Raw genomic sequence first — 26,090 nt, 5'->3', positions numbered from 1 at the left:
ATAAATTACCTTGAACTATAAAAACATGAGAGTTACAAAGAGAACATGAAAGAAAACAAAGTTAATGGTTTGACAGCTCCTGTACATGACAGGTCAGAATCAGATAACCAAATCATACTGCACAAAACACTCCTGTGTCACATTTTATTTAGCAGATGTTAATGAGAAGAGATGACCATATCAAATAGAAATTATGTATAGCTGTCCAGGTGTTGCAGTTAGATAACAGATTGGTAGCCAGTGATATTTTGTACATTTTTGGAGAGACCTCGCATGGATGCTGATCTCCTGAGTGCCATCATCATATATTAGTTTTTACGTATATGTAATTTTTTTCTTCATTTGTGTGTGTGTGTTTGTGTGTGTGTAGCACAAGTGATACTTTGGCAGTATTAATGCATAAAATGGATCCACAGTAATCATGGGGGAAGAGACAGATAAATATGTAAAGGATAAGTTCCCATGGTTAAATAAAAAGCATTCACCTGCCACTAAATCAAATTGCGGGTTTAAAGTTTGAGGATTAAATTAAAGAAAGTTTTTATTCCTTGGAGTCAGATCATTGTGAAAATAGTAAGTTGTTGGAAGAGCCACCTAAATGAGAGAGGTTTTTTGCCTTCTTATATTTCAGTGAGGACATTGTACAGGTCATGCAAATAAATGAGAAATTGATAATGAACACAATATAATTGAAATATGATTTATATATATTTGCACTTTTACCTTATTTATAAAGAAGAAATTTATAAGAAAGGCAAGCTGGCTGTACACACATCAGAACTAGAATGCCCCCTTCTCTTTTAGAACAGGTATTTATTATTCAAAGAATACTCAGCACCCTAGCTTTGGCTTAAGACACAAAAGAGAAATGAAGCATGCTAGTTTAGGTGAGTGGGTTGCCTTCCTAATAAACAAATTTTCTCTTAGTGCCCCTATTTATAAAATCCTTTCTGTTCATTAGATTTCTTCTTTTTATTTTTTTTTCAATTTAGAACACTATCAATAGCAAGGTAATAAATAAATAACTTTTACAAATAAAATAATCGTATTCTGTAGCCTGATTGACTTGTTGCATTTCTTGATAGACTGTTCATTGGAGAGTGACTTTTGGTCAAGGAAGAAACAGAGCTCTCCTCTCAAATGTGAAGCAGCAGCAGTATCTAAAGCAAGAATGGAAAGCAAATTTGATACTTCAGAAAAACAGGAGATACAAGGTGGCAGAGATGCTTCCATCTGTCTTTTCTGTGTTCTGGGGAAAATAATTTACTGCAAAAGTAAGAAGGCTCATTTTTCCTTCTCAATGGGAAAAGAATGTCAGCTGCAAATAGCTAGATTTGTGAGAGCAAGGCTTAGGGTGGTCTCCAATTCATGTTTGGACATTAATAACGGTATAAAAACAGCAATAAAAGTTTGTGGCAACCGATATTAAAGCTGTCTATGTCTATTAGGTAAATAACATGCACTTCACTGAAGATCTGCTACATGTGTGTAGTAAAATTGGATAACCCCAGTTGTACTAGGCTCATGTGCTGTCACACACACAAAGCTAGGTACATAGCCGCCACACTTGTTGCCTTGTACAAAAGCAAAATTTGCTTTTTGTGCAGAAATATACACAGCTGTGTGGTTATGTTCTGTATTCCTTGTATTCCCAATGGTTACAAAACAGCTCTGTAGCATCTCAGCTACTGCTTCCCTTATTTGTGTATGCAGCTGTGTTTCCTTCTCTTGTCTTTTGCTCGTTCCTTTTTCTCTCAGTTCCTTGATTCCCTTTGAGAGAGATGCAGATGGACTCCTTTCTGAGCTGAAAGGCTCTTGCACCTATCTTTGCTACCCTGTCTCCCTTTCCACCTCTCCAGAATTCTTTCCACCTTCCTACTATCAAAAACTCAATGTTTCATACACTCAGGTTCTGTATATTTACTTCCTGTCTGCTCCCTGTATATGGCCACATTGCTTGTTTTTAACATTTTAAAACTATGATTCACGAGAATATGATACTTATTATACTGCAGTACTATCTGCGCTCAGCTAAATCAGGATGCATAATGCCATTGGCTGTCAATGTTTAAGTAACAATTCACATTATCAGTTCCAAAATCACTTGAGGGTAAACAGTAAGATAAGGGGATATGAGAATGATTAGATTAATTTTATTATATAAGGCATAGTATAACTAATTACATGTTGTTGACTGTGTAATATTGACTATACAAGTAAGTAGTTCTGTGTCAAGAATGTTCTGGGAACTGAAAACGATGTAACCTATTTGCTGGTAGAGTCAGTAGTTGCTGAAAATCCTGTTCAATATACATGAAAGTTGCTATTCATGCAGTTACACATCTGTTATCGCTCCATCTCATCTATATTCTGACAGATATTCTCTCTCTCTCTGACCAGCTCATGGCAGAAGGTGGAATTTCCATTGCTGCAACCTTTGACTGTTACCTCTTATCCTTCTGCTCCGCATTGCCAGGAGGAATCTGGGCTCACCTTTCTCTTACCATACATTAGACAGCGGAAGGCAGCAATGGCATCTGCCGCTCCACCCCACCATTACGCCTTCTCTGGGAAGAAACCAACCTGCCTCTTGTATATGAGTATCGCTTTGCAGGTCGTGAGCACCAGCTCATTTCTTTTTTGACTGATTAATTGATTGATTGATTGATTGATTTTTAAATAGGTTATTATGGGAAAATCACATATGTCTGCAAGCATGTTTAATCTATACCTTCAACAGAACTACGGAGGGGTTTTTTGCTGATGTAGATGATATTGTGAAAGCCAATATTTGAGTACTGCTGTTGTCCTTTGTAGGAATGACACCTAGGAATATAGATGTCAATTTTTATGCATATACACATTTTTTTATACTCCGAAATTTAACTTCTAGATTTTTCTCTAAGTGTTCATGAAGGATAAAGGCAATTATTCTTTCAAGCCGTATCACTTCAAATGTCTAATATAGTATAGGTGACATTGAATTGTTAATGAATGCTAAGCTACCTCAGAAACAGGCCATTTGTGTACAGCTTTTGTCCAACTTGTCAGCATTTTATTATAGTGGGTCACAGTGTTTGTAAAATATTCCACAAAGTATTTTTAAGTACAACAGATTTGTGCTAAAATTTTATCAGAGGCTGTATGCCTCTTCCCTAAAGCACTTGAGTTAGCTTATTTATTGTTTCTTTCCACAGTAACCTGAATATCTTTCAGGCATGTCGTGTCACTGCAGTTACAGAGTGTGATTTACTTCAAAACAGAGATGCTGTACAGAGACCTTGAGTTCATACAATGCCTGATTTCTATCTTAGTCACAACTTGGCACAGAAAAATACTGTGCATCTCTGGCTACCCGAGGGGTGATACGTTCAAAAGCATCTGGGGCCTTTGCCCGCCACCAAGGAGGAAAAGGGTTCTGGGCTTTACATGAGCCCCAGGGGTTCCTTATCCATTAAAAGATAAATGCTTGGTGTTTTGAGGAAGGTATTACACTTAGGTTTCTTTGAGAAGTGAGTAATACAGATGAGATTTTCGTGCAATGCTAAACTTGTCCAATATCTTATTTTACCATAAGCTACTTCTAAAAAAATACTTGCTTGGAGAGGTACATTCATATTGTTCCTTTAATGGAAAAATAAATCGGGGGCCTCTGACAAAGTCTGGTCTCTGTGTCCAGGTTAGTCTCTCCCGATAATCCTGGGAGATTCTTAATCCCACATTCCTGGAGACAAAATTAGTGTTGAAATACTGCAAAGTATTCCTAAAAGTAAGTTTAAGTTTGTGCAGTTTAAACCACTTTAAACTGTTGTGTAAGTTTAACAGATTACTGCTGTTGTGTATTATATGTTTATCAGAAATAGCTTGTTCATAAAATACCAAAGCTCTTGGCAGTTTTTTACATTTGAATCAATACTCTTGCAGAGTCTAGCAAAAAAATGTTGGCCTGCATTGATGCTGAAATCTATAATCAAAGGATAAAAATTGTCAGGAAACTTTAATATCCAGTGAAAACAAAAATGAAGGTGTTCACTATTTTTATGATCTGTATATGTTAACTCCAAATGTTTATCTCTTTCCTGGGCTTATTCTTCAGCAGCTTGTGTGTAGTCACTGTAAAGTCAACATGCTGCTTTTCATGGCACAGAATATATACATTAAATATGGTTTAGCAGGTTTTTTACTTGTGTTTTGTTCCCCACCCCCAACTCTTACAGTATCAAGAAAACTGTCTTGCTGCAAAATTTCTTTTTAAGCTTCTGTTTACCACCAGAGTGTCTTCAGACGGAGCTATTGCCTTAGCTTGCTATGTTAGTAGACCCAATGAGAAACCATGGTAAGATCAGTGTGACTCTTGCACTTAGATTTTTTTTTTCTGTCAGTAAGCATAATAATACATTTTTGTAACCCAAAACGTCAATACCTTCTATCCTTTTGCCTAACCAAAAATACCACACATGGTATACGGGTATAGCTAGTACATAAATATGCTGCTAGTCACACAGCCAAGATTCAAGCTCTCCTGTTAGGTTTGAAACAACACCAAGAACATCTTTAAAAACTTATTTAACTGAAAGAATTAAACAAGTATTTGTCTTGCCAGAAGTGAGGCATATGTGATGCTTTATAAATATGTAAGTCACGGTCCTCATGTTGCAGTATTTTAAATCCTTCTTCGCTTGTTTTTACTGCATGGATTCCAGGTATCTGTGTATGTTGAATTTTGGCATGTCATTCAGTCCCACGGAGTCCTGGCACAGTTCTTCTGACAGCCCGCATCCTTACTAGCCTGTCTAACTTAGCATCACCAGCAAAGTTGCCTGTTTCACTCTTCACCCTCTTTTTTCACAGGGTTACTTTTAGGAATGTATTGGGTAGTCCAGGTCCTAGCACTGATCCCTGCAGAACTGTGTTGGCAACTTTCCTCCACTGTGGGAGTTAAGTATTAACTCATACTCCCCTTCCCCGTTTCCTATCTGTTAATTATTTATCAGATTTTACTATTATGTCATTCTTTTAGGCTTAAGGCTTCTTTTAAGGCTTAAGGTTTCTTCTAAAAGCCTTTAGAGGACTTAGTAAGAAGCCTTTTGAAAAACCGGTAGACTATATCAACTAGATCTTCATTGCTTACTGATCCCTTTAAAGTAACATCAACAGACTCAAAAGGCTTTAAGAAGCCTTTTCCTGATAAAGTAAACAAAAGCAAAGTTTGCAGTGCATTTAAAAAAATTGTGTAACAAGGGGCAATGCAGTAGCAGGTGGTTACCATGTATGGTATGTAATCCAAAAATCACTGTTCAGACAGCTGGATCACCTATCCTCTGTTAATTACTTCTAATAAAAGGCTTTATGTCTTAACTAAGGCTTTACCATCTGGATGAATTAATTTTGCAGGCTATGTAATAATAACTCTACATAACAAGTGCAGAGTTGACAGACAGTAGGGATTTATTATTCTGTGGAGGCAATCTGTACGTATGTTATGGTTACGTGATAAATACTTCAAATATATATAAACTGGTTTGGTATACAAAATAATGCAAATATATACAGGACCACTTAACTAAACATATGAACTATTTATTTCCCAGTGTAATTAATTCTATGTGCATAGTGATCTACCTAACATGATCATCGGGATTTTTTTTCTCAGCTCAGATTGCTTTTATCCAAGATGTTGGGAAGCTACAACTGAAAAGACATTTTGGGAGATAAAGTTGACATGTACTTTCTTTAAGAATACTTTCTTTCTTAATAAATTAAGGAAAAGAATCATTTTGTATAGAAACATCTTTAATGTACATCTGTAATGTGACATTTTCCCTCACCTGCAGCCTTATAATTTTACATTTTTGGTCTTAAAACTTTATTTCAGTTCAAATCTACCTAGAATTACAATGTTAGTAGCAGCATTTTAACTATGATCTTGTTTTTAACACTTATTTAGTTTTCTGTTCCACTGTATCAAAGATTAGTTCCCAGACAGAGGCATAGGTCTGTTTGTCCAGGGCACGATCTGGATAAAATCTTTGGTTTTGCAAACAAAAAGATTTAGTGAGAATAAAATTGAACTGAAACAAAGGGTGTGGTGCACTTTGCCCATTTTTTATCATGACAAAAAACATTAATCTGGAACTGTGATAGAATGTTCTGTATTTACATGCAGTGTTAGTGAGAGGTGTAAGAAAGAAGATATTGTGCGAAATTATTCTTCTTTCCTTTGAAGCAATTGTACACTTATGGAACTACAAAAATATTTCAGTGAGTGCTTCTTTGGAAATTAGATAGCAGCACTTATTTTTATTTTGTGGAACTTTTGCCTATCAGACTACTTAGACTACAACTTTGTTTAGAATGACGTTTTTTATAAAAACTACAGCTACTGAAATGCCTCTGTCTTAGATGTTTGAATGCTGAAAAAATACTAAATTTTTCAGTTGCAAGGCTGTAGGGCTCTACTTATAGACTGTATAGTGCTAATGGGGTGACACAGAATGACACACTATACTGTGAATCTAATGAGCCTTCTGAACCACAGAGATCATTTGTACTAAATAGAGCCTCAGTTACATTTCTATGACCTTGGTATCTCTGAAATAAAAAAAAATGTTAATTGTGATGCTCTTTTCTAATAAGGAATCATGATCACAGTTAACTGAAATGAGACTAACTTTTCTTAGCCAAGAGAAAAAGTTTGTCAGGGCATCTGAAAAAGTATTGCTGTCTGACTTTGACTATGAGATACTGGCCTGTAAGATTAAGGCTGTATTACCCAAGACCCACCCTATTCTCCAACAGGTATATTAAACATCATTTTCGTTGCCAGTCAGGAAGAAAGGAAGGTATCCCAAACTGGTGTGGTTCTTTGCAATCTCCCTAGTCTAAACCAAAATGTTTATAACTTTACAAATTAATTGTACACCATTAATTCTGTCCACAGCACACATTTAAATACTGGTAAACCCTTTGTATCTGCATTAATAAGTTGGGTGCAGAGTCTAATCGGTGGTCAGTAGAATCTACTTGGAGGTCAGTAACAAGTGGTGTTCCCCAGGGGTCAGTACTCGGTCCAGTCCTGTTCAATATATTCATCAATGACCTGGATGAAGGTATACAATGTACCATCAGCAAATTTGCTGGTGACACAAAACTGGGAGGAGTGGCTGACACGCCAGAAGGCTGTGCCTCCATACAGCATGACCTGGACAGGCTGCAGAGTTGGGCGGGGAGAAACCTAATGAAATTCAACAAGGGCAAGTGTATAGTACTGCATCTGGGGAGAAATAACTCCATGCATTGGTACAGGTTAGGGGCCAACCTCCTGGAGAGCAGCTCTGTGGAAAGGGACCTGGGAGTCTTGGACAACAGGATGACCATGAGCCAGCAATGTACCCTGGTGGCCAAGAAGGCCAATGGCATCCTGGGGTGCATCAAGAAGAGTGTGGCCAGCAGGTCAAAGGAGATTATCCTTCCCCTCTACTCTGCCCTGGTGAGGCCACATCTGGAGTATTGTGTCCAGTTCAAGAAAGACAGGGATCTGCTGGAGACGATCCAGCAAAGGGCTACAAAGATGATTAGAGGATTGGAGCACCTTTCTTATGAGGAAAGGCTGAGGGACTTGGTTCTTTTTAGTCTGGAGGAAAGACGACTGAGGGGGGATCTTATCAATGCTGATAAATACTAAAAGGGAGGGTGTCAAGTGGATGGGAACAGGCTTTTTGCAGTGGTGCCCTGTGACAGGACAAGAGGTAACGGGCACAAACTTGAACATAGGAAGTTCCATCTAAACATGAGGAGGAACTTCCTTACTTTGAGGGTGGCAGAGCACTGGAACAGGCTGCCCAGAGAGGTAGTGGAGTCTCCCATACTGAAGATATTCAAAACCCGCCTGGATGCCATCCTGTGCAACATGCTGTAGGTGACCCTGCTCTGGCAGGGGGGTTGGACTAGATGATCTCCAGAGGACCCTTCCAACCCTTACCATTCTGCGATTCTGTGTGGGCAGTCCTTCATACGCCAGTTTCTGTGCTTAGAGAGCAGGAAACATTTTTTTCTGTGGTAACTTACCCTTGGTATGACAATTTTACAGGTTAAAGTTTGAAATGCTTATTCAGAAAGGATTCTGACATGCGAGGATCTATGTTAGTTACGAGGGGGACCCTGCTGATGTGAATGTTACAGGGATGGCTGTACAGGTGGAGAAAAGGAGAATGAATAAGAATGAGTGGGATGGATTCCCTCCTACTTCTAGCCAATGCAGTGGAAACCAACTTGTGTCAGCGTCCACCTGTTGCCGCTCGAGCAATTGTGTAGAGAGATGAATTAAAAATAGAGGAACAGGATAGTGACTGAATACAACAAAACAGCAACCACTAACTGCACAATAGTACGCCTTTAGCTATGTAGGTGGGCTGGAAGGTTGAGTCAGTATCAAGACAAGCTTCCTCAGGTCCCCGTTAGCTTTGCAGGATCAAACCTGAGCTGAATACTAAATCACAAGCCATTCCCTGCCTGTTCTGAGCCAGGAGAGTTATGTGTATTTATAAAAAGAGGCAACAATAAATTAAGACTAATACAAGTTAGAAACAGACCATAGGTAGGTAGTGTCACTCTTTGTTTTTATATTTACCACATTTTTATTTACTTTGTATTTGTACAGCACGTTTCTGGAATCTACATCTAACAACTTGCCAGCACTGGAAGGTTATATTAAAATGTATACCTTAAAAAAAAATTGCTGTTTGGAAGTTTGAACCATCTGAAAGAAGAGACTGCAGCGGTGTATGTAAGAAGTATTATGTCCCACGCTCCCGATGTAAACAAAACTCCTACAGTATTAATGCTGTTTTGTGATCTGCCACAGGTAGCTTATGTGCACACAAAATATAAATATGAAATAGAAATAAAATAGAAATAAAATAATAAAATACAGATAAAATATAAATAAAACAGAAATAAAACATTAAAAAAATACAAGTTGAATACATGTTATACGGCAGGTCATTTCGGACTCCATTTTTGAAAACACTTCCACAATTTATCAGGGGGTGAAACGTACCGCCCGACCAGAGGTCTTCCGGCCCTTTGCGTCCTGTAGAAGCTGACGGCACACGGCGCCGCTTTTCTCCCTAAACCGGAGACAACTGTGTGGCAGCCGCCTGTGCCCCGGTCCCCCTCTCACCGGGACGGCCCCAGGTCTCCCCCTGTGCCCCTCTCACCGGGACAGCGCCCCTCCCCAACCCGCTCCCCCTCACGACTTCCCGCGCCCACCGACACAGTGAGGTCCCGCCGCCGCCCCTCACCCCCGCCTCAGCGGGCAGGCAAACGGTCGCCCCGCGCGCCGACCGGAAGCTGCCCCCACCCCCCCGCAGGTGAGGCCGCCTGGGCAGGGCGGCGCAGGTGCAGGCGCCGAGGGCGGCCGCGCCGGCTCCCCCTTCCTCCCCCACCCCCCGCCCCGCCACTCTCGGCGGGATCGTCCCTTTTCCTGCCGCCCTTTGGACTCGGCGGCGGTTTCCTCCCGTCGAGGTGAATGAGAGGCGGCCGAGCGGAGCTGGGGAGCGCCTGACGGCGGGCCGGGCGCCAGCCATGTCGAGGAGCGCCGGCTCGGAGGGCGGGCGGCCCGGCGGGTCCCCCTTACCGCCGCCCCCGCTCCCCTTGCAGCCCCCCTTCGGTCCCGGCACGTACCCCGGGGGGAGCAGCCCCGGGCCGAGCGGGCCGGCCGAGCTCAAGCCGGTCCGGCGGTTCATCCCGGACTCCTGGAAGAACTTCTTCAAAGGGAGACGCAACAACGGCTCCAGCTGGGACAGCACGGCCTCCGACATCAGGTACATCTCGGACGGGGTGGAATGCTCGCCGCCCTCCTCCCCAGCCCCTCTGCAGCCGGAGCCCCGCTCGGTGCCCGGCTCCTACAAGGATCCTTACGGAGGGTCGGGCGGGAGCTACCACTCGCGGAAGGAGGCCGAAGCCATGCTGCCCGCCGACCCCTTTGGGTCGCTGGAGCGCCGCGCTGCCACCGGGCAGACGTACAGCGAGCGGGTGGAGGCCTACAACCAGCGGTACGCCTACATGAAGTCCTGGGCCGGCCTGCTCAGGATCCTCTGCGTGGTGGAGCTGCTGCTGGGCGCCGCCGTCTTCGCCTGCGTCACGGCCTATGTGCACAAGGACAACGAGTGGTACAACATGTTCGGGTACTCGCAGCCCTATGGCTATGGGGCTGGCAGTGCCTACGGAGGCTACTCCTACAGCGGACCCAAAACACCTTTCATCCTGGTGGTGGCGGGAATGGCATGGATAGTCACGATAGTGCTACTGGTGCTGGGCATGTCAATGTACTACCGTACCATCCTCCTCGATTCCAACTGGTGGCCCCTGACTGAGTTCGGAATTAACGTGGCCTTGTTCTTTCTGTACATGTCGGCTGCCATAGTGTATGTCAATGATACCAACCGAGGTGGGCTCTGCTATTACCAGTTGTTTAAGACGCCGATAAATGCATCTTTTTGCCGTGTAGAGGGAGGTCAGACAGCAGCAATCATCTTCTTGTTTGTCACGGTGATCATCTATCTAATTAGTGCAGTGGTTTCTCTAAAGTTATGGAGGCACGAAGGAGCTAGGAGGCAGCGGGAATTAATGGAGCAGGAGGTAAGTCATTAGTTATAATTTTGTATCTACTGGGTATAGAGTGATGGGGAGCAGCTGGTGATGGGGCATCGTGGCCAGCAGGTCGAGGGAGGTGATTCTGCCCCTCTGCTCCACTCTGGTGAGACCCCACCTGGAGTACTGCCTCCAGCTCTGAAGGCTTCAGCAAAGGAAAGACATGGACCTGTTGGAGCGCATTCAGAGAAGGGCCACAAAAATGATCAGAGGGCTGCAGCATGTCTCCTGTGAGGGCAGGCTGAGAGAGTTGGGGTTGTTCAGCCTGGAGAAGAGAAGGGCCTGGGGAGACCTTACAGCAGCCTTCCAGTACCTACAGGGGGCCTACAGGAAAGATGGGGAGGCACTTTTTAGTATGGCCTGTAGTGATAGGACAAGGGATAATGGTTTTAAACTAGAAGAGGGCAGATTCAGACTAGAGAGAAGGAAGAAATTTTTTACACTGAGGGTGATGCAACACTGGAACAGGTTGTCCAGAGAGGTGGTAGATGCCCCATCCCTGGAAACATTCAAGGTTGGGTTGGATGAGGCTCTGAGCAACCTGATCTAGTTGAAGATGTCCCTGCTCAGTGCATCATTGCAGGGGGGGTTGGACTAGATGGCCTTTAAAGGTCCCTTCCAACCCAAACTCTTCTATGATTTTAAGAGTTGTAAGATCTTTCCATGCCGTAGATGACATCATGTCAGGTGCCTTCTCTGCAGCAGGTCTCTGCAGCCTTTGAGGGTGAGCTTTCACCAGTCTTAACAGTATTTGAGATCACCAGATGGAAGATGTTTTTAAGATGTCTGATCAAAATTCTTGGATGACTTTTTTTTTTTTAATTCACTTTGGTAAGGAGCTGGCTGTTTTCTTTGTAATACTCAGCCCTCTTCCTGCATCAGCTGATGAACTACTTCCTGGTGTGTATTTTCCAAACAAAGGAAGAAATGAACAATGTGCTTGTTCAGCTGTTCAGTAGGGTTAGGCTTAAAGCCACATAGCATTTATTTGAAGACTGTACTTTCAGCACATTAAGTGCTAGTGTGAATGACCATAAGAACATTAAATACTTATTTTTACTTTGTAGGCAAAACTCCAAGCTATTTCTTTATGTCTTTTCAGCTTTCCTTAAAACAGTTATCAGAAAATAATAGTAATAACAGAGTTGGCTATATTTTGGTGTCTCCGATTTCAATCAGCTTCATCTTTTCACATCAAGTATTTTGCATTGCTGCTGGCTGTGCCCTTACTAAGAGCACTCAGTACTCGCCTGGTTAATAATGAACTGTAATAGTAGCAACTTATCACTGTCAACTAGAGAATTCAGTGATTTGTGTAAAACCTCTTTCACGTGAGACCACCACCAAAAGAAACCCTTTAAAAATTAATAAAACTTAATATAGCATAAAAAATACGTAAGCATAAATAAAGAAGGGGTCAGCATTTAAGTGCTTTCAGTAGGAGAGAGCGAGTTTCAAGTTGCATTTGCTCTGGTCTGTGACTGCAGTGTGATTTGCAGCATTTTCTTTTAACACTGATTTCCATTCCACCATAAAACTGAGGCTCCCCTTTGAAAGGTACCTTGCAGCTCTTTGATAACAAAGTTTTTGACCAGCTTTTAACGTGTCCTGCAAGAATGAGGCGACTGCTGGAGTTACACAGGTGTTCAGTCACTCATCCCGTGTTCTTTTATTCCAGTTACTTAATATTCCTGAAGGGAATGCTTTTATAATATAGGTTAGGCTCTGGAGAATGCTCTGCAAAACAGCTGCTGGTTGAGCTACCAGTTAGTGCACTGTTGTGTTTTCTAGGCAACGAATTAGGTTGCACAGTGTCAGTGAGTTAATATGGGCTGGAATGTGAAATAGTAAAGGAGACCGGGAAGTGGATGGAGTATTTCCTGCAAGCTGTTCCTTACAGCTATGCTCTGGGAGGTCCTGTCGTTATTCTGGGTTTTGGGTGGTTGTTTTCATTCCACCATTCTTAAACAGTCTTTAAATCAATTGATCTGAAAATATTCCTTATGCTAAATTTCTTCATACCTAAATATAAATGTAATTCTTTGTGCAGCATGGTTTTGAAAAAGTTTAGATTTTAAAAGTCTGTGCTTTTGCATACTGTTTTTGCTGAAAAGAAAACTTACAGTCCTTCCCATTTTTTTGACAGATGAAAACACAGTCCTCTTTTCCAGAAAAGAAGGTAGGAAGTAGGAATTTATTTTTCTGTTTACTGGTATTTCCAAATGGTTGTTCTTTTTCTTTTGACTATTTCGATTGACCTATCTATTTATTTACTTATTTGGCTTGGAAGAGGTCAGGTTTAATTCTGTACCGTAGTCTGTGCAACATTCTTCTACCTAGAAGATTTGGAAAAAGCTTGTAAAGAAGTTACTACTAGTTAGGCTAGGTTATAAAATTTACTGTAGAAAGCAAATCTGGTGGCTGCCTCTGTATGTGCTCTTACCCTCTTTTATGAAGTGACAGGTTCTGTAGCATTTATCACAGAGTTTGGCAGACACCGCTAGAACAGCAGGTCATCTGATGCGTTGTAGGTTTTAGAGACTCTCTCCTCCTGACTGTCTGTTTAACTTGGAGGACAGCCAGTGGAAGCACAGTGGTAGGTGCTTCATGAGTTGAGCCTGTTCCTGTGTCTATGAGACTGCTCCAAAGACCTCCTTACCAGTTTTGAAGTATCAGCACTTTTAGTGCTTCTGCCACACAAAGATGCAGTCACGTACACTGCAAAGATAGGTTGATGATTCCCAGAGAATTTGTGGTGTATTTATTTCAGTCTTAAATGTCTCCTGTTAGATACTGTGAGTTTCCTACCGGTTTTCTCTGTCGCTTCAGTATTGGATCAGGATTCTTTTTTAAGTGTTCCAACAAGACTCCACGTGCTTTTATTTCTGGATCAAGTGATAAATTGTGCAATAGGAAACAAGGGTAAAAAGGGAATGCCAGAGAACTAAGAGATCGCTCTTCATTCACAAATTAGATGGAAATCCAAGGAAACTTCCTTAAATTATTTTTTAAGCTGTAGAAGACAAATCTTTCCAAACCCCAAGAAGTATTTATCTATCACTGGTACCACTGTTACGACAAATTGAAGATCGATACTGTGTGAGAAACATTACTGTAACTCTTTACTAATTTTCTAATTACAATAGGGGTTGTAAGAAATATCTGTGATTGGCTTCTGCTGCTGCTCAATACTTGTATGTCTGTCTTCAAATGAGTATTTTGTAGTTTATGTATTTGAAGTAAAACTGACTTCATTAAGATTTTTTTTTTCCTTTTAAAACAGTTTGAAAGTGATGACAGACCAAGAGAAGAGGTCACTTACAGGCAGCTTAAATCAGTGGAAAGAAAACCGGAACTACTTAATGGTCATATACCTGCAGGCCACATTCCTAAACCTATAGTGATGCCAGACTACTTAGCGTAAGTGACTTGACTTTGAACAAACTTAATGGAGAATATTTGAATGATGGTTTTCATTCAGCATTTCTCATATATACGCTCTCAGTTTCTCTGCGATGCATGTGCTATGGGAACTCATAATTCTTTATTAAGTTAATGTTAAAAATAGACAGGATGGGGGCTGGTATCAATGGCATAGAACCAGTAATATAAATAAAGAATCTTCATTTTAAAACCCACCCAAACCTCAAATGTTAAAACAGAATGTTATAATCTAGCAAATACAATAACTGCCAAAGGAACAGCAGAACACTACAATCACAATGTAGAACAAAATAAGATACATGGGAAATTACTTGTATTTTGAGCCCCTGAAATTTGACTACTCTTCTGCTTTCTAAATGCTGAATCTATAACATGCTCCCTTTTAAAGGGTGGGCCTTCCCATGGTGGAGCATGAAATCGTAAATTAATTTTTATACCATTTGCCATAGACTAGGGCACAAATGGAAACACAGGAGGTTCCACATGAATATTAGGAAAATCTTTTTCACTGTGAGGGTTAACACAGGTTGCCCAGAGAGACTGTGGAGTCTCCATCCTTGGAGATACTCAAAAGCCATCTGGACACAGTCCTGGGCAAGCAGCTCTAGGTGACCCTGCTTGCGTGGGAGGATTGGTCCATATGACCACCAAATGTCCCTTCCAACCTCAACCATTCTGTTACCCTGTGATTTCAATGCTTTACATACTTGCAAAATTCAGCAGGTTATGAGATTAGCAAACAATACTGAAAGATACTGTTAAAGCGAAGGTTCCATGTGTTTGTTGAAGTCCTATCTCTAAAACTAGTCCTTGAAAACTCTTTTTTTTTAAGGAAATACCCAGCAATTCAAACAAATGAAATGCGAGACCGGTATAAAGCAGTATTCAATGATCAGTTTGCTGAGTACAAAGAACTGTCTGTGGAAGTTCATGCTGTATTAAAAAAGTTTGATGAGCTGGATGCATTGATGAGACAGCTTCCTCACCATCCTGAAAGCATGTATGTAAGTACCTGTAAAATGAGCTCATGGAAAACAGGTGTGGTATTAGGCAGTCTCTGACTGTCTTTAGCTAGGGCACAATGTCTTGTAATGCTCACAGTGGGAGAGAAAGTTTCCTCAAATAATGTTATTTCTTCTTTGGTCATCAGTCAAGGATGGTAAGTTGCAATTAAGTTGTAGGCATGTTTTTCTGATTTGGGTTTTTGGTGTTTTTTCATGCTCATAGCTTTCAAGTTTGGGTGAGTTACAGTTAATGTACTTTCACTATTTCTCAAGTACAAGATTTACAACTAAAACGTCACAACTGTGATTGATCGAATGAGAATTTTACTTCTAACGAGTATTTTGCAGAATTTACATGAAGATATGGAGCCCACTCAGAGTCTTTAAAAATGTGTGGTCTTTTTCATTAGGAACAGGAAAGGATATCAAAAGTTCTGCAAGAATACAAGAAGAAGAAAAACGTGAGTGTTTTCAGCTTTACATTGCTAGTGAATCTAATGAATTGCAAAGACAGTGTAAATAGCCAACGTGTCTGACACTAGGTGCAATTCTCTAGCTCAGGATATCTGTAGCTACTACAAGGCTTTGTACATTTTGTCTTTTAAAACTTTGGCAAAGTTAGGAAACAACCCACTCCACTCATGCCAGCGACCTGTTTTGAGAACAATAATTCCATCAGACAGATGGGGCGGGGAGGAGGGAACCCAACAGTTAAGCATTTTCATCTTCTGAGAGTATGTCTCATCTCAGCATTCTGTATTCAGAAGACTGGTTATTTTTTTGAGATCCAGTTCATATATATTCACTGACTGACACAGCCAACAGGGAAGTTAACAACAGAAAACATAGTCTTACCCTTGAAAGGAAGTTTTGCATTTTCTTTGTGGCATAGAGCTTAGACAGACTCTCAAAAAGTAATTTTCAGTGTAATCCAAGAGGGTTCACTTTGTCATTTTTAAATGCAGGCGGTGTGTGTACCTGTGTTTCAAATTACAAATACCTTCTTTGGGTGTTTTTTTTATGGAATTCAAATTTTGTGTCCATGCTAGTTAAACTTCATTTCTTTTTTTGGGGGGAGGGATTTATTAGACATACCAAAACACATCTATAAAATCCCAGCGATGTAGTAGGATGTCATTTATACTTGCAGATTTCTGTTTAAAAAATGCTTTGTTTACTAAGTAACTACAGCACATAAAAGCATAACCACTTTTTCCAGCCTTTCATGAAGGAAGGGGAAGCAGGAAATATGAAATTGTGACCAGGGAAAAAGAATGTGATTTCCGAGAATATTTATATACTGTCCTTATTCAAAAACATACTTGATAGTAGACTATTCTTGGAAGAGTCTGAAAGTTAAGTATATTTATGTAAAGGTTTTTATGTTTTTGGCAGGATCCTGCGTTTCTGGAGAAAAAGGAGCGTTGTGAATACCTAAAGAATAAGCTTTCTCACATAAAACAACGAATTCAGGACTATGATAAAGTTATGAATTGGAATGTAGAAACTTAGCTATGCCTTCACTTTGTGCATACTGTTTTCTATTTTTTAAATTGATATGCATATTTTAAACTATTTATTTACTCTTGGAACAATACACCTATGGGGATTACTTAATCACTTTGTCACTTAGATGTTGTATGTTACTGGTAGGTTTTGTATGCAGATCCAATTTTTAATCAATGTAATGAAGTTATCAGATAAGTTTAGAAAACCTGTGCTAACATTCTGCTTTTATTAGACAGTACACAGCCTGGCCTCTTAAATATGCATACTTTGTTTGAAAATACCGTATTTGCAAACTTGCAGAGCCCACCAGGGAAAGCAGTTCTCCATGCCATCTCACAAGTTTGCACAGAAATGCCATTAACAATTTCAGATTTTATATATATAGGTGATATCTTAATGATACCAAAAGTAGTTGAGCTGTTCTTTCTGGCTGGGGTTTGTTGGAGCACTTAATCATATTGAATAATTTGGCAAGTGGAAAAATGAGTTTAATGAGACTTATTGTATTGTATTTCCAAATGCTCTGCAGTATGTCAGATGCAAAAGAGAGATGCAAAATTACTTCCTATTTAAGCAGCCATAGTAAGGGGGGTGGGGGGAAGTTGTGTTGGGGTTTTGTTATTTGGTTTGGGGGTTTTTTTATTCACCCTCTTTAGAGGTGATGCAACAAATTTATACATGGCCTTGAAGGAACAGAGGTACGGGATGAGACTCGTGTTAGTGTTCCATTAGTGTTGCAATATGCCAGTACACTCTGCATACCTTTTCTGGGTCATCTTACTAGGAGTGCATGGGTTTAAAGGCAAAACACTTTATTCTTCATCAGCAAGTAACAGGACGTTTTGGCTAGGCAGCTGCTGTTTGTGAACTTGGCATTCAGAGACTAAGTAGAGCAAAATTAATTCTCATTCAAAGTATAAATTACTATATACTTTATGAGGCCAGGTAAAATAATTTAATGGACATGCTTTCCAGACCATATTTGCATAAATTCAATATACATTTTTATATTGGGGATAAGTTTGTATATGCAAATGTTTTCATAAGCCAGTAAACTTTCTCTTTGTATCCTTTTTCACACCTTTGTTTACTTTTTTTACTTACTAAAATTGTTAGAAGCATTGATAGTTTCTTTGTACAGTTTTCTACAGCTGCAATTTGTTTGTTCTGAAATATATTTTAATTTGGAAAAAAAACCACCACCATAGCCATGCTACTCTATGGCTTATAAAGGCATTTTGTTAGAAAAAGGTGCTCTGATTAAGGTTATTCCAAATTTTTATCAGTGATCAATTTTTCTTTAAAAGAAAGTTTATAACTTTTGCCATAATTAAAGGCACGGATCAGGAAAGCCGTTTCTAGTTTAGAACAGTGATGGTAGTACCGCCTCTGTTCTTCAGTACTGGAAATGCATTTAACATACCTCACTCTGGCAGTTATATCATATCTGATTTTGAGCCCTTATCATTCACACTGCAATCCTGATGGCTACAAATCCACTTTCATATTTATAAAGTTGACATTCCAATTTTATCAGCCACTTAATTCCAAGAGTTTTGGTTGATGAAGTAAATAATGCTAGACACCATGGGAACACTGAGAGAATTTGAAAACTTGGCACCTCTTCATCTGAAAGCCTTCAGTCTCATCTATATGGAAGGTGTCTCAGGATTTTCATCAGTCTGAAATCAGATGACAGTCAGTGCCATCTGTCTCTCTGGTCCAGGTTTCTATTCTTTTCAAAGGAGAGGAAACCTCCCCACCTTATAAAGGAGCTGGGCCAAGTGTTTTATACTTACTGTGCTGTGTATTTGTTAAACTTTTCTTTGTGAGAGGAGTCCTTGTCCAAATCCCTGGAATCTAAATGACCTCTCCCTGTACACCCAGGTTTCTCATTTTTTCTCAGTGGGAGTTCTGGGCATGGCATTAGTACCAAGAGAAGAAGATTAATCTAAGTTTAAGGATCAAGTGATGTTTATAAAGTGCTAAAAAGAAGCTGACTCTGATGTTTGCTTTGGAAGATTCACAGTCTTCACCCTTAATAGGCCTTCCTCCTGTAGGACACCGAGACCTGGCTCCAGGCTCCCTTTGACAGTGGTCTGAGTTTCAGTCTCTTGAGAAACTGGCTCCTGGCCTCTCAGAGAGTGCTGGCATAGCCTCTGCAGAACCATCTTGCTTCTCCTTTCCTGGAAAGATTCCAATAAATGAGTTGGGAAAAGGGGACACCATGCCTGTGGCTGGAACGCGGAAATAAACCAAGTGGAGATAGCTGTGTGTGGATCCCCCATGTTTCCCAGCAAGGTGCCACAGGTGTGGCTGAGAGGATTTTCCAAAAGCTGAGAAGATGGGTAGGAATACTGCCTTCTTGACAGCCTTTTGGGTTTCAAATAGGATTAGTGCAATGCACAGCAGTGGGGTGTGCTGAGCATTGAGCCCCAGGAGAAGGCATTTACCTTTGCAGCTTAGGAAGTCCAGCAGGGCAACATGTTGCAACCATTACAGTAAATTACTTTCTCAGTCCTGGATCTGTTACAGACCTTAACACTGCTCTTTTGGTGCATACAATTGGTGAGCTGGTTTTGCTCTAACCTATCAATGGAGAACTGAACAACAGTGCTCTGAACAGGCCAAAGAAAAAAATTAATTAGTCTAAGAAACATTTTTCTCTCTCAGGCAAATTGAGATGTAATGAAGTAAGAATTAATGGCTGGGAGTTGAAGCCAGTCAAATACAAGACAGAAATTAGGAGGAAATTGAGTGACAATTAGTTACAGTCAGAACTATCAGGGAAAGTGGTCTCTTGATATCCTTAAAGAATAGAAGGTATACTTCAGGCAAAACTGAAGTTATTGGATTATTATCACCTTGGTTTCTCTATGCAGTCTCTCTAGTTCAGCTCTCTGAATCTATGTTCTTGCATGTACATGTGAAAAGTCTGCTATGTGGTCTTACTCATTTGACTGGGTTTTTGCAGAAGGTAGTCAACGTTTATTTTGATCTTACCAAGTAATATTGCCCTACATCAGTGGGCATACAGCATCCGCTTTCAATTACAGCCTGTCTTCAGACACTGAGTGTATACAACACAAACTTTTATCCTTCGGTTTTCCACCTAAAGAACGCATGCCTGGCTCCACAGATATACAAAGGGAAATGTCCAAAAGACTCACAATTTCCAGGAATATAATACTTTTCAAACTGGACTTGCATAAGTCAATAAAAGTTTTGGGTTTTTTTTGACTTGATAAACAGCTGGGTATCCTTGATCAAGATAACTTTGGCAACATCTGCTTATTCTTTACTAATTTGTACATTCTTGCAGGGCAGATAAAGCAGCACCTAACAAATGTAACCAAAAGTTTGTATCGCATAGTAGGGTGGACTAGCTTTCACAATAGCCTATCAACTAAAAATACTCATGGCAATGAGAAACCTAACTGATTTGAAATTGTAGAAGAAATCCAGGATTTAGTTTATTAATCTCAAAATTGTGGTGGGATTTGAAGTATTTGGACAATAATAATGTACAAAATGATTGTATACTCTGCATTCCTTGTCCAGCATTGAAATTCTTGGCCTTGACAATAAAAAATATTTTTGTTCTGAAAGAAGTCTCATTTTTCTCTTCTATTAAAATTGTTGGCTTGCAGACATTTTTCCATTTCAACGTTTTATAAATTGGACTCTTTAAGAAAGGATGGCATGTGATCTAATGGGAGTAGATCAAACTACAGCTTTATTTCAATTCCTAGAAGTACATCTTGACTTCTTAAACTAAAGAATTCCCCTTTTCCTATCTCCAGTAGTTCTCATTGCTTTTCTTCAAAATATCTTGGATTTTTTCCCAGGTATGGTTTAATTGAAAGTTAATTCATTTCTCCTCCTTTTCTGGTTAACCTGTGTCCTGTGTAAAACAACCAATTTTCTTTTCAGTAATTTTACTTTTCAGTTAAGACTCTTCTAACTACTGAAATTAACAGCATATTGTGCAGACGCTCTTTGCTCTGAGAGCGATAAGACCTATGTCTATAGCTGATGCCAAAGAATGGTATGCAGAAAGGTTCTTGCTTATACTTATTGTTATAACACCCAAGGGCAGCTAATTTGGTTATTTGCCCAGTTGGAGGATCAGAAGCAGAAAAGCGTAGAGGGGTCCCACCTGTGGGGAGGAGTGAACAGGAGAGGTGACCCAAAACTGATGAAAAGGGTATTCCATCCCATCTGCCTCACACTTGGTATAAAAGCTGAGGGATCAAAGGGTCAGGCTTTTTCTTTGGTAGTCGGTGTCCAAGGAGGACCCTGTCCATTCATCTGCTTTTGGTTGTGATCCGTGTGTTCCTGGATCCAGTGCCCGAGTTCTGCGCCCATCTGTCACTGAGTCCAGCCGGTGATATGATTGTCACTGTGGGAGCTGATACTGATTTTGTATACGTTGTATGTATCTCATTATTTTCTTATTGGTATTATCTTTTTATTAGTAGTATTTAATTACAGTTTAGTTTCTTTTCAACCCAGAAGTGTCTCTCTCTCTTACTCTCTCTCCCTTCTCTGTAAGGATTATTTTTTCTTCCTTCTCTGAAGGGAGAGGGGTTAAAGAGAGCATTTTTCATTCCTTCAGCAGCCAGCCCAGCCTGAACCACGCCACCTCTCTTTCCCCTGTATTATAAATTGCTCCCGATGAATGCAGTGGGCTGAAGGATACAGAAGCAGCAAGTTTCTCCCTGCTCTTATTTAGGGAAAAGTTACTGCTGTTTAAATGTTTTCTTCCTCTTTGATTGTCTGACTTGCGTGCAGATTGACAGCCCTCGGGATCGGATGGCAGCGCCTTTCATAGAATCATAGAATCAGTGAGGTTGGAAGGGGCCTTCAAGATCATCAAGTCCAACCATTAACCTACCCTGATAAAAACACCACCACTTCTAAACCATGTCCCTAAGCACCTCATCTACCCTTTTCTTAAACACCTCCAGGGATGGTGAATCCACCACCTCTCTGGGCAGCTTATTCCAATGTTTAATAACCCTTTCAGTGAAAAAATGCTTCCTAATATCCAATCTAAACCTGCCCTGACATAACTTGAACCCGTTTCCTCTTGTCCTATCACTTGTCGCCAGGGAGAAGAGGTCAGCTCCCATCTCTCTAAAACCTTTCAGGTGGTTGTAGAGAGTGATAAGGTCTCCCCTCAGCCTCCTCTTCTCCAGGCTAAACAACCCCAGATCCCTCAGTCGTTCCTCATAAGGTTTGTCCTCCAGACCCTTCACCAGCTTTGTAGCCCTTCTCTGGACACGCTCCAACACCTCAATGTCCTTCTTGTAGTGAGGGGCCCAAAACTGAACACAGTACTCGAGGTGAGGCCTCACCAGTGCCGAGTACAGGGGGATGATTACTTCCCTAGTCCGGCTCACCACACTATTCCTGATGCAGGCCAGGATGGTGTTGGCCTTCTTGGCTGCCTGGGCACACTGCTGGCTCATGCTCAGCCGGTTGTCCACCAACACCCCCAGGTCCTTTTCTGCCAGGCAGCTTTCGAGCCACTCCGCCCCCAGTCTGTAGCGCTGCATGGGGTTGTTGTGACCCAAGTGCAGGACCCGACACTTGGCCTTGTTGAACCTCATACCATTGGCCTCAGCCCATCTGTCCAGCCTGTCCAGATCCCTCTGCAGAGCCAATCTACCCTCAAGCAGATCAACACGACCCCCTAGTTTAGTGTCGTCTGCGAACTTACTGAGGGTGCATTCGATCCCCTCATCCAGATCGTTGATAAAGATATTAAAGAGAACGGGCCCCAGCACCGATCCCTGGGGGACACCACTCGTCACTGGACACCAACTGGATTTAACTCCATTTACCACCACTCTCTGGACACGGCCATCCAGCCAGTATTTTACCCAGCGAAGAGTATACCTGTCCAGGCCATGAGCAGCCAGTTTCTCCAGGAGAATGCTATGGGAAACGGTGTCAAAAGCCTTGCAAAAATCCAGGTAGATAACATCCACAGCTTTTCCCTCGTCCACCAAGTGGGTCACCTTGTCATAGAAGGAGATCAGGTTTGACAGGCATGACCTGCCTTTCACAAAGCCATGCTGACTGGGCCTGATCACCCTGTTCTCTTGCATGTGCCGTGTGATGGCACTGAGGATGATCTGCTCCATGACCTTCCCAGGCACCGATGTCAGACTGACTGGCCTGTAGTTCCCTGGATCCTCCTTCCGGCCCTTCTTATGGATGGGTGTCACATTTGCCAACCTCCAGTCAGCTGGGACCTCCCCGGTTATCCAGGACTGTTCATAAATGATGCACAGTGGGCCGGTGAGCACTTCCGCCAGCTCCTTCAGTACCCTTGGATGGATCCCATCCGGCCCCATAGATTTGTGCACCTCCAGGTGCTGAAGCAGGTCCCTCACCATTTCCCTTTGGATTACAGGGGCTTCATTCTGCTCCCCATCCCTGTATTCTAGCTCAGGGGTCGGGGAATTCAAGGAACAACTGGTCCTACTGCTGAAGACTGAGGCAAAGACGGCATTAAGTACCTCAGCCCTTTCCTCATCCTTGGTTACTACGTTACCGGCCCCATCTACTAGAGGACAGATATTATCCTTGGTCCTCTTTTTATCGCTAATATATTTATAGAAACTTTTTTTGTTGTCCTTGACAACAGAAGCCAGCTTTAGCTCTAGCTGAGCTTTGGCCCTTCTGATTTTTTCCCTACATTGCTTCACTACCTCTTTGTAGTCCTCCTGGGTGGCCTGCCCTTCCTTCCAAAGGCCATATATCCTCTTTTTTTCCCTAAGCTGCAACACTAGCTCCCTGCTTCTGCTTAGCCAGGCCGGTCTTTTTCCCCGACGGCTTGTCTTCCGGCACACAGGGACAGCCTGCTCCTGCGCCTTTAGGACTTCCGTCTTGAAAGACATCCAGGCTTCCTGGGCTCCTTTGCCCTGGAGGACTGCCTCCCAGGGGACTTTGTCAACCAGGCTCCTGAAGAGCCCAAAGTCCGCTTTCCGGAAGTCCAAGGTGGCAGTTCTGCTGACCCCCTTCCTTGCTTCTCCCAGAATTGATATCATTTCGTGGTCACTGTTGCCAAGACAGCCTCTGACCATCACATCCCCCACAAGACCTTCCCTGTTTACAAACAACAGATCCAGCAGGGCACCTTCCCTAGTTGGCTCTTTCACTAGTTGTGTTAAGAAGTTATCCCCAGTACCTTCCAGGAACTTTCTAGACTGTTCCCTCCCTGCTGTATTGTATTCCCAGCAGATGTCCGGCAAATTGAAGTCTCCCACGAGGACTAGAGCTCGCGATCTTGAGACTTCTCCCAGCCATTTATAGAATATTTCATCTGCCTCCTCATCCTGGTTGGGCGGTCTATAACAGACTCCTACTACAATATCTGCCTTGTTAGCCTTCCCCCTGATCCTTACCCATAAACACTCAATCCCATTATCACCATCATTTAGTTCAAGACATTCATAACACTCCCTGACATACAGGGCCACACCCCCGCCTCTCCTCGCTTGCCTATCCTTCCTGAAGAGTCTATAGCCATCCATGGCAGCACTATAGCTATGCGAGTCATCCCACCATGTTTCTGTGACGGCAACTACATCGTAATTACCCTGGTGTACAATGGCTTCCAGCTCCTCCTGTTTGTTGCCCATGCTACGTGCATTAGTGTATAAGCACTTCAGCTGGGCTATTGGTCCTTTCTCCTTTTTACTGGAGGGAGCTGAAGTTCTGCCATCCCCAGACATCTTCCTAAGGAGCCCGGTTACGCCCCCTGTCTTTTGCAAGTCTAGTGCCAGCACCCCACTTTCAGGCTTTTTGCTAGCAACCTTGGATCTATCCCCATCCCCCTTCAAACCTAGTTTAAAGCCCTGTCAATGAGCCCTGCCAACTCCTGCCCTAAAACCCTTTTCCCCCTCTGAGACAGGCTTTTGCCATCTGTTGCCAGAAGGCCCGGTGTCCTGAAAAGCAGCCCATGATCAAAGAACCCAAAATCCTGCCAACGACACCAGTCTCTGAGCCAGGCATTGATCAGCTGGTATTTCCTGTTAATCTTCCCATCCATCTGTGCAATTGTTGGGATAGAAGCAAACACTACTTGTGCTCCTGATCCCCTAACTAGGGGGGCGATGGGTGGGTCGGTCTGGGCACCCTTCCACCGTGTCCAGCCAAGTTACCAGTGCTCTGCAGAGAAATGGGATACATTTATGGCTTTATCGGGTGAATCCTCACTGTGACGCTTATGGAAACGGAACCTCTTAGTGACGGCGAGATGGGTCTGTGCTGCCTGGGACTCTGTTAGGTAGAAACAACACATAAGTCGCATACCATCAGAACACCTGAAACTGATTTGTTAGCTCAATTTCTGTTTCGATGTTAATCTGAAAAGACCTCCAACTCTTTTGGCACACCAAAGAACAACACTTTTGTGTAACCGCATTTTCTTTTCACTTGCGTTGTGAGAAAGCAAACGCGTGTGAGCTTTTTGAAATTACAGGCAATTTTCACTTTAATGAAATAAATAATCTGACTCTGCCGCCTCGGAGCGGTGCGGAGCTCCGGCCACGCTACACCCGCCATTACCGGCGCCCGCCACCGGGTCCCCCCCCCGGCTCCGTCCCGCCAGGGCCGGGCCGGGCCGCCCGCACCTCCCCGGAACCATCGCTCGGCGGCGCGGGCGGCGCCCGGGCGGGGTTGGCGGCGCACCGAGGCGGAGGCGGGCGGGGCTCGGCCTTTCCTGCGCGGGGCGGTGGGCCGGGCGGAACGCGAGTCCCGTTCCCCTCAGCTCAGTCGGTGGCCGGCGGCCTGCCTGGGCCCAGTCCCTCCTCACAGCCCCTTCAGCCGCCGTGCGGCACCGTGACGGGCCTCCGCGGTCCCGTCAGGAGCGCGGCCGCCGTTGGTCTCGGCCGCGGTAGAGGGAGGACGCGGCCATGGATGAGGAACCCGAGCGGACCAAGCGGTGGGAAGGGGGCTACGAGAGAACATGGTAGGCTTTCTTTTTCCCTCATCACCTTCTTATTGGTGAAAAAGGAGGGGGAGAAAACAAAACAAAATCAAAAAGAAAATCTTCCTCCTGCTCAATAACAGTCTGGTTTTCGTAGGGAAATTCTTAAAGAAGATGAATCCGGATCGCTGAAAGCCACCATCGAGGACATTCTCTTCAAGGCAAAGAGGAAAAGGTACTGAGTGTTGCCACGACCCTGTGAATAACACTGGTTTGGTCAATTATAGGGACTTAATAATTCTGAAACGGGTGTCCTCTAGGTTGGGCACGCATATCGGGCATGCCCTCGGTGTATTTTTATGTCTGTGCCCCTTCAGAGCTCCAGCTGCATGCCTCTCGCCTGCTGCTTACCAACTCTGTCAGAAAAAATAGCAACGTTTATTTTTATCTTTGATCTTAAGACTGAATGTGTATAGGCTGGGTACCCCAGGTGTGTGCTAGCTACAGAGGTGAGGTCTTGGTCTGATTAAAACACG

General features: G+C 42.5%; 2 protein-coding genes across 4 annotated transcripts in view; both read left to right on the top strand.

The window, feature by feature from the left end:
- Positions 1-26,090, top strand: part of GTF2H2 (general transcription factor IIH subunit 2) — a 213,682-nt gene that overhangs the window by 174,503 nt on the left and 13,089 nt on the right. For 2 of the 3 annotated variants that reach the window (XM_082497767.1, XM_082497765.1), the window contains exons 1-2: positions 25,346-25,596; positions 25,712-25,789. The exons of the other annotated variant lie outside the window; for it this stretch is intronic. In XM_082497767.1, the coding sequence (XP_082353893.1) occupies positions 25,541-25,596; positions 25,712-25,789 (134 nt within the window). In that variant the 5' untranslated portion in view covers positions 25,346-25,540. Of the gene's footprint in view, positions 1-25,345; positions 25,597-25,711; positions 25,790-26,090 lie in introns of those variants that run through there. 3 annotated transcript variants of the gene reach the window in all.
- MARVELD2 (MARVEL domain containing 2) lies at positions 9,586-16,613 on the top strand (the record flags this gene model as incomplete). Its single annotated transcript, XM_082497341.1, has 6 exons — positions 9,586-10,641; positions 12,800-12,832; positions 13,937-14,073; positions 14,930-15,101; positions 15,512-15,562; positions 16,497-16,613. The coding sequence occupies 6 exons, from the start codon at positions 9,586-9,588 to the stop codon at positions 16,611-16,613; spliced, it is 1,566 nt and encodes a 521-aa protein (XP_082353467.1).

Source organism: Vanellus vanellus (genome assembly GCF_965231255.1).
Source record: "Vanellus vanellus genome assembly, chromosome: Z".
Taxonomy (NCBI): domain Eukaryota; kingdom Metazoa; phylum Chordata; class Aves; order Charadriiformes; family Charadriidae; genus Vanellus; species Vanellus vanellus.
Note: the sequence above shows the minus strand (reverse complement) of the source record. Positions and strands in the feature narration are given on the sequence as shown.